The sequence below is a fragment of the Pistacia vera genome, unplaced genomic scaffold, assembly GCF_008641045.1.
Source record: "Pistacia vera cultivar Batoury unplaced genomic scaffold, PisVer_v2 Contig1636, whole genome shotgun sequence".
In the NCBI taxonomy this organism is placed as follows: domain Eukaryota; kingdom Viridiplantae; phylum Streptophyta; class Magnoliopsida; order Sapindales; family Anacardiaceae; genus Pistacia; species Pistacia vera.
In genome coordinates this window covers 8,227-17,726 of record NW_022195722.1, presented here as the reverse complement: position 1 = coordinate 17,726, position 9,500 = coordinate 8,227, and the positions used below count along the sequence as shown (strand labels likewise).

Below are 9,500 nucleotides of genomic sequence, written 5' to 3'. Positions count from 1 at the left end.
AATCCTGGATTGAAATTGAACCGTCGGTCAAAAAAAGGTTTTACAAATACAATTAAGTAATCTGAAAATCCCTACAAAATTATAAAAATTGGATTCTCAGGACCAAATGAGCAAAATATACATGCAAATCCAACAAGAGCGAAGCTCCAAGTCAAAAAAGTGATGTTCATTTCAATCATTTCTTTGTCCAAAACTTCAAGTGCCAGTCAACAATTATCTACTACATAGTACATTGACAATCTTTAGATCTAGGCTATATATTGTATGCAGATTACCCATAACCATGGACCCATCCCCGAATTGCATGAAAACTTCAAATCTTTTAGTACACATCAGTCTACACTGGCACCAAAATCATAGTTCAAGACCGGTATCAGCAACCGCATTAACAAATATCAACCACTACCACGTTTAAAATGTTCTCGAATAAATCTTTCAGCATAGGATGGATACTTATCTCGAATGTATGCTCGAAGACACTTCTGGTAGGAGAAATCTATCCATCCACCATCGGTTCTAACAACATACAGGCACCTTGAATGCCTGTATTCAGGATGTCGATCAACCTTCAGAGAAGTTAAAAAGACTTATTAATTTGTTTCATATAGAGAAAATAATTCTTTTATCTCATAACAGACAAAAAATAAGCTGAAGTGAGAAAATTTAGCCATCCAGGACAGCCATCTATATCCAACACATGTACCTAAATAAATTTGCCTATAATAATACAATAATCAGTTCTGTTACTAACAAATCCCAAACTATGAAGAGATCCTAATAGTAATAGAGAAAAAAAAGGGTGATAAATATATAGGGAAAAGAGGATTCCAAATGACAAATAATGGAGGCGAGACAGACTGCAGGCAAAAATTTCTGTCTACAGATCTACATGCCAATCAAATGTGAGACAAAAACCCACCAAATCTTACCAAGCTTTGTGAAGAAAACCAATCAGAGGTAATCACCTGATTTATCCGTGAATTAAAGTTCTAATTTTTTATGTTGAAAGTCAAAATTTTCTACCCCACATAAAGAGGGGACAAATTAAAATATGTCTGCAGGGAAATTCAAAGAATCCTGTACCCAAGAAGTCAAAGATGAACAATAAAACTCAGTTATGCAACTAAACTGTCTCAAACGTGCAGATAGGAATGTAAATTGGGCTCAGCTAGCACCACTCCCACAGTTTCAGCTTGGCTAAGCTTTACTGAAATTAAAACAATCAGAAGTTCACTTGATCTAAGGTAAGTGGATGTGTCTCTGTCTGTGTGCATGTTTAAGCGTGTATGTGCAAACATGCATGTGTGTGTATCTTATGTTTGTAGTTCAATTGATTTAAATTCATCCTACTCAGAAAGAAAGATTTTACTTCAATTAGTAAGTAGATGAGATAAAACTTTAAAATTTCAGGTCAAAGTCCTGCCAGAGGTGAATCTTCGAAATTGATAAGGGTCATATGAGTGTTTTGATTGTCTGGCTTAATTGAAGTCCAGTTGAAGCTCAAGCTGACAGTAGTCCCTCGATGAGCTGATCCATAGTAAGGTAACTGATACAGGACTCAGGTCAGACAGACACTTAGCTTGCCTGTAAGACAGGCCAAATACACTTAAAACCATCTTTTTAAGGTATCATTAGAATTGTGAAAAACAACTTCCATTCTCTTTTATGTAATTCTCCAGGTATATTATTCTATGTGATCTATTCTGAAATTTTGTCCTGCAACTAGAAAAGAAAAATAGCCAGCTGAAAAAAGTATATTAACATAAGGACGACTGAACATTTTACACCAACATCCATAAGAAACACAACAAACAATACGGAAAGAAAGTTATTCGATATTGTTTAAGTTGTACTCTTGTGGTTGCAGACTCAAACACAGAAAAGATAAAAAGTGCATTTATGGCATGAGAAAATTCAGCTCAAAGAGATTAAAAAAGTTTTGTAATTAATTCAAAATGGTGCTTTTCTGTGTTACCTAATTCTTCAGTGGCTTAATTGCAGTTGACAAACAATAAATGGATCCAGCATCATCTGTATCAGTGTTTGGAACAAAAATAGCTAAGAATTTAACTTATTATTTGGAGGAACGATTTTAGCCTACAGCACATTATGCCATATCCAGAATTAAACAATCAAAAAAAAACTTCATCACCCACTCATGAAGAAACTAAAAGTATCGGTATCCATGATGATTACCATGCAAGATGCTTTCTGATTAGTCTCCTTTAGGTGAAGCATTCCTATAGAGAATTTGCTGAAGCAAAAGTGATTTTAAAAATTAGATTGACGGATGACCTGGCCCTGACCATGACAGTATAAAGGGATCAAATTTACATATTTACTTTTCATAAGACAAGGTACCAAAATGCATTGCTAGTGTGATTCAATGAGTAGAATGAAAACTTTTTCTTATCTTCCTGAACTTATTAAGATGAGCAGAAACAACAAACAAACTAATGGATGATGAGCAACAACCGCCCCTTTCCTTGGAGCTTGAATATCAAAAATCAAAGATGCAAAAAGGATAAAGGAACAAAAAGAACAAGGGCTTCAATTGCAAGAAATAGGCAAGGTGACCAATATTTGACAGAGGATGTAATTGATAAAAAATGTAAAGGATTAATGCAGAAGAATGCAGAGTATTTGAAGATGACATTGTTTGAATTGTTTTTGCAACTCCCAATTGACCAAAATGGAGATTGAAAGTAAAATAATTTGTAAAATAGCAAGCACAAAAGATTCATTACAGTAGGTAAAATAAAATATTCAATAGAGGGCGTTTGGATCATATAATGTTTTATTATAAAGACATATTATAATGAAAAATGCTATCCTTACAAAGACCTATACAAAGAGGGCTACAAAGTGACATCATCCAGAAGAAAAAAACAAAGAAAAAATGGAAAAAGAGAGAGAGAGATCATGAAAATCAAGGGTGAGGATTGTCTTTGTATGCCCCCTTTGTATGTGTCTTTGTAAAACTAGCATTGCTCTATTATATTAATGGAAAGAAAGATCACCTTGAAGATTACTGTGAATGTTTAGAAAATATGTTTGGTTAGTTCGAATAAATTGGTAAATAATATATTTGGTTGGGAGAATAAATGGGTGGGTATGTTATACAGATTACTAAATTGCCCTCATTTTTATATGTTAATATAATAGTATTTTTTGTTATTAATTTTTTGAATAATTTCTTTTAACCCCTTATTTTTCAGATTTAGCAAAAACACCCTAGAAACCAAAAACGGTTTAAACTTAACAAAAAAACCCCTACGCACCCCAAGCCACTGCCGGCAGCCAGCAACCACCGCGGGCAGCCGAAGGCAATACCACAAATTTGGCCATGAAATGGCCAAGTCTTTGGCCGTGAAATGGCCAGATCTGGTTGTTTCCGACCATGTATATGTGATCCATGTCGAAAAGGGTTTTACCATTGCACAACTGGTCATATACGGCCAGTCAAGGCCATAGATCTGGCCGTGAAACGACCACAGATCTGGCCCTTTTTGACCATGTATCTATGATCCATGACCAGAAAGGGTCTCACCAACGCACGGTTGGCCATATACGACCAGTCGTACGCCATTATGGCGACTTTTGGCAGTCTTTATCGGCGGTTGACGATGGCTGGCGGTGATGGCTAGATCTAGGTACAACAACATTTCGTGGCATTTCAGTAAATAATGACAATAACAAGAGCAATGTCGTCCGGAAAATTTAAAAAGTGAGGACAAAAGGGTTTATATGAGTGAATTGAGTGTTTTGTACATATTAACAAATATAAGGCTAATTTGAACCAAATGCTCAACTGTTTAGGGGCAACATGGGACACAAAATTGCATTACTTAGGGAATATTTTAATAACAGCGACAACCCCCCCCCNGTGTGTGTGAGTGACTGTCTTCAAGTTTCTAAACTTGCTCCTTTCGTGCTACGTGGGAAAAAGGGTGAATGCCCGTATGCATAATGAATTTCTAATTCTGTATTATATGTTTTTAGGCATAGAGACGCGTGTTGTTTTGTTGCTTTCATGCTCTTCTTTACAGGCTCGAAAGCCAAGAAATGGAGGTGGAGAGGTTGACAGTACATTGAGAGGACGTAAAAAAGGATTAATTGAAAGCATGTAATTAAAACAGACATCAATGGCGGGTAAAATGAGAGGTTGTAGTGGTAGATATAGTGGTTGGTATGTTGGTTTCCAGCCCACTCCACACAACCACCACCACAACGGACGCAAAACTCCGAAAAATTAAACCACAATAAGTCAATAACTGAGCAAAGTGGCTCTACGATAACAACAGTATTCTTTTTTCACTTTTCTCTCAAATTTCTAAAACAATAACAGCTGTTTCATCAATCTAGTCAAAGTCAGATAAAGGCCACACTCTTCTTCAGAATCAGAAAGTGTGGCATTTTCAATCACAAAGCAAAAACCTTTATTGGAACTCATCAAGCCAGCCATTACTTACCTAGACTGTTTAGCTGATGGGACCAATCTATGAAATAAGAATCCGGCAAGACTTCATCGTCTTTCTTGAGCTCTCAACAGTTTACAAATCATGTAGCCCCATCTCTAATCTCTATAGTGTACAAAGAAACTCATTATGCTAATTGGGTGTTTATAGTGAGGGTCCACATGGACTTATATTATATATATATATATATATATCCAGCTGTGTGGAGGTCCTCAAAGTTTTAGGGGTCCACCCACAAGTGTCTAATGTTTAAACATCATGCTTGCCCCGTAATTATAGCATATACATCGAGATCTTTTCATTAACTACTAGAGATTGAAGCTGTGCCATGATGATGAGAAGAAGTTGACCTCTAATTACCCATTACACCTGTACCTTTTTCTCTTTTTCTCTACCCCTTTGATAAATTTTCCACGTAACAATTCTAATTTCTAGCCCTTCTTACTGTTGGAGCCCAAAGCTAAAATTCTGTTTTAAAATAACAGGACAACACCTGCATGAAAGAATAAATAGCAAGAAGATTCAAACAACCCAAATTGTATTTATTGGAAGATAAATTCCATAATAATTCGGCGTCGATTGGCAAGTTAGAAGTTGGCATATCATCAAACTGTAGCGTGCCTTCAATACTCGGTAATCAGGATGTGTCTGTCTTCCAAAATAATAACATTCATGATAGCTTTTTCACAACTGGACAACCCAGCTGGGCTTGACTCTTTCGACTCGCCCAAATCCTGCCTCAACTGCTTAAGAACTACTGAAGTGGGGACAAGAACACCGTGGGTCTGCAGCTATTTAGTTTCCATAAATTGTATGTGGAATTATAATTTTACTAGTACCAAAAGAATTCCTAGCAAAACCATCACACGCCTGATCACGGAATCACTTGGTGAATAATGTAGGTTAAAATCGGATATGACCCATCAGACCAAATATCCAGATGATTCGATATTTAATGTCATCACATTTCTGTCTCAAGAGACGTCAAAGTAGCAGAAAACACTATCCTTCATCACATTACAACTTGCAGGAAAAGGAATATATAAGTATAAAAATATGTTTTTCTTGGAACAGGTATGACAGGGGTTGACTGTTATTATGACCTTCAGATGGTTTATATAATTGGAGGTAATAGAGTATTAGAGTGTTTGCAATGTGTAATCTACCATCAAATTCTAATCCTGGATTGAAATTGAACCGTCGGTCAAAAAAAGGTTTTACAAATACAATTAGGTAATCTGAAAATCCCTACAAAATTATAAAAATTGGATTCTCAGGACCAAATGAGCAAAATATACATGCAAATCCAACAAGAGTGAAGCTCCAAGTCAAAAAAGTGACGTTCATTTCAATCATTTTCTTTGTCCAAGACTTCAAGTGCCAGTCAACAATTATCTACTACATTGACAATCTGTAGATCTAGGCTATATATTGTATGCAGATTACCCATACCATGGACCCATCCCCGAATTGCATGAAAACTTCAAATCTTTTAGTACACATCAATCTACACTGGCACCAAAATCATAGTTCAAGACCGGAATCAGCAACCGCATTAACAAATATCAACCACTACGACGTTTAAAATATTCTCGAATAAATCTTTCAGCATAGGATGGATACTTATCTCGAATGTATGCTCGAAGACACTTCCGGTAGGAGAAATCTATCCATCCACCATCGGTTCTAACAACAAACAGGCACCTTGTATGCCTGTATTCAGGATGTCGATCAACCTTCAGAGAAGTTAAAAAGACTTATTAATTTGTTTCATATAGAGAAAATAATTCTTTTATCTCATAACAGACAAAAAATAAGCTGAAGTGAGAAAATTTAGCCATCTAGGACAGCCATCTATATCCAACGACATGTACCTAAATAAATTTGCCTATAATAATACAATAATCAGTTCTGTTACTAACAAATCCCAAACTGTGAAGAGATCCTAATAGTAATAGAGAAAAAAAAAAGGTGAGAAATATATAGGGAAAAGAGGATTCCAAATGACAAATAATGGAGGCGAGACAGACTGCAGGCAAAAATTTCTGTCTACAGATCTACATGCCAATCAAATGTGAGACAAAAACCCACCAAATCTTACCAAGCTTTGTGAAGAAAACCAATCAGAGGTAATCACCTGATTTATCCGTGAATTAAAGTTCTAATTTTTTATGTTGAAAGTCAAAATTTTCTACCCCACATAAAGAGGGGACAAATTAAAATATGTCTGCAGGGAAATTCAAAGAATCCTGTACCCAAGAAGTCAAAGATGAACAATAAAACTCAGTTATGCAACTAAACTGCCCAAGTTGTACCTGAACTGTCTCAAACGTGCAGATAGGAATGTAAATTGGGCTCAGCTAGCACCACTCTCACAGTTTCAGCTTGGCTAAGCTTTACTAAAATTAAAACAATCAGAAGTTCACTTGATCTAAGGTAAGTGGATGTCTCTCTGTCTGTGTGCATGTTTAAGCGTGTGTGTGCAAACATGCATGTGTGTGTATCTTATGTTTGTGGTTCAGTTGATTTAAATTCATCCTAGTCAGAAAGAAAGATTTTACTTCAATTAGTAAGTAGATGAGTTAAAACTTTAAAATTTCAGGTCAAAGTCCTGCCAGAGGTGAATCTTCGAAATTGATGAGGATCATATGAGTGTTTTGATTGTCTGGCTTAATTGAAGTCCAGTTGAAGCTCAAGCTGACAGCAGTCCCTCGATGAGCTGATCCATAGTAAGGTAACTGATACAGGACTCAGGTCAGACAGACACTTAGCTTGCCTGTAAGACAGGCCAAATACATTTAAAACCATCTTTTTAAAGTATCTTCCTAAACTTATTAAGATGAGCAGAAACAACAAACAAACTAATGGATGACGAGCAACAACCGCCCCTTTCCTTGGAGCTTGAATATCAAAAATCAAAGATGCAAAAAGGATAAAGGAACAAAAAGAACAAGGGCTTCAATTGCAAGAAATAGGCAAGGTGACCAATATTTGACAGAGGATTTAATTGATAAAAAATGTAAAGGATTAATGCAGAAGAATGCAGAGTATTTGAAGATGACATTGTTTGAATTGTTTTTGCAACTCCCAAATTGACCAAAATGGAGATTGAAAGTAAAATAATTTGTAAAATAGCAAGCACAAAAGATTCATTACAGTTGGTAAAACAAAATATTCAATAGAGGGTGTTTAGATCATATAATGTTTTATTATAAGAAAATATTATATTAATAGAAAGAAATATCACCTTGAAGATTACTAGGAATGTTTAGAAAATTTGTTTGGCTAGTTCGAATAAATTGGTAAATAATATATTTGGTTGGGAGAATAAATGATTGGTATGTTATATAGATTACTAAATTGCCCTCCTTTTTATATATTAATATAATAGTATTTTTTGTAATTAATTTTTTGAATAATTTCTTTTAACCCTCTATTTTTCAAATTTAGCAAAAAACACCATAGCAACAAAAAACGGTTTAAACTTAACAAAAAAACCCCTAAGCACCCCAAGCCACTACCGACAACCAACCACCACCGCAAGCAGCCGAAGGCAATGCCACAAATTTGGCCGTGAAATAGCCAAGTCTCTGGCCATGAAACGGCCAGATCTGGTCGTTTCCAACCATGTTTATGTGATCCATGGTTGGAAAGGGTCTCACCGTTGCACGGCCGGCCATATATGGGCAGTCAAGGCCATAGATCTGGCTGTGAAATGGCCAAGTCTTTGGCCGTGAAACGACCATAGATCTACCTTGAAACAGTCAGATCTGGCCATTTCTGACCATGTATCCGTGATCCATGACCAGAAAAGGCCTCACCGACGCACGGTCGTCCATATACGGCCAGTCGTACGCCATTATGGTGACTTTAGGCAGCCTCCAACGGCGATTGACAGTGATGGCTAGATCTAGGTACAACAACATTTCGTGGCATTTCTGTAAATAATGACAATAACAAGGGCAATGTCGTTCGGAAAATTTAAAAAGTGAGGACAAAAGCGTTTACGTGAGTGAATTGAGTGTTTTGTAAATATTAACAAATATAAGACTAATTTGGACCAAATGCTCAATTTTTTAGGGGCAACAGGGGACACAAAATCGGATTACCTAGGGAAAGTTTTAATGCCACCCCCCCCCCCCCCAAAAAAGAGAAAATAATATTCCTCGCAACTTACCCCCAAATGCCACTATTTGATTCCGGGAATAATTTTTTACAAATCATCCAAACATCGTCATCTACTCAATTTAAAAAAATATTACCCCAGTTATCAAATATTAACCCCATCCAAACAGCCCCATAATTATATAATAGATTATGCAAACTTTTGACTTACCATAATGGAATCAAGACCAGATCCAACTTTATCTTCACAATGTGGATGATAAACAAGAAGCTTTTCTACCACAGCTCTCGAATCTTCTGCCGTTAGACGGTCTCCATCCATATACCTAGAAGCGGGAAATATAATCAAATATAGCATGATAACTTAAGATGAAGACATAATTGTTTCATAAAGAGTAATTAATCTCTATACATCAAAGACCATGAGCTCCAATTTCAACCACCGGTAAGCATTATTCAACAGTCTCTGTGATAACTGCCAAATAAGTCTGAAAAATTATGCTTACTACACATTTTTGTGAATTGGGAATATTATGATCAACCTCAGGAAAAATTTTTGATGGCACCACAAATTTCTATGAGATTATTTAAGTATCAGGATATGAAGTTGCTTNAAAAAAAAAAAAAAAAAAAAAAAAAAAACACAATTGGGACAAAAACTTGATAAAGAAAAAAGAATACAATAATTGACAGTTAAATTTACAAATTACAAGTTACACAACAACTAATTTGAGGGTTGACTAGGACCTCTCTCATCTGTATCATCTAAATTACAAAATTGAAATAATTTTATTAAAGTATCATCGACAACCTCGTATTAATCATGATGACGTGACCGTTCCCAATCTCAAAAGACATATAAGGACTTTAATCAATTTCAGTGAAAGTTTAGTTCTC

At 35.8% G+C, this 9,500-nt stretch overlaps 1 protein-coding gene across 1 annotated transcript; it reads right to left on the bottom strand.

The window, feature by feature from the left end:
* Window positions 1–300: 300 nt before the first annotated feature.
* On the bottom strand, window positions 301–8,925 carry LOC116125388 (protein DCL homolog, chloroplastic-like). Its single transcript, XM_031411125.1, has 2 exons — window positions 8,815–8,925; window positions 301–566 (listed from the first exon to the last, which is right to left on the bottom strand). The coding sequence occupies exons 1-2, from the start codon at window positions 8,923–8,925 to the stop codon at window positions 396–398; spliced, it is 282 nt and encodes a 93-aa protein (XP_031266985.1). The 3' UTR covers window positions 301–395.
* Window positions 8,926–9,500: the final 575 nt, after the last annotated feature.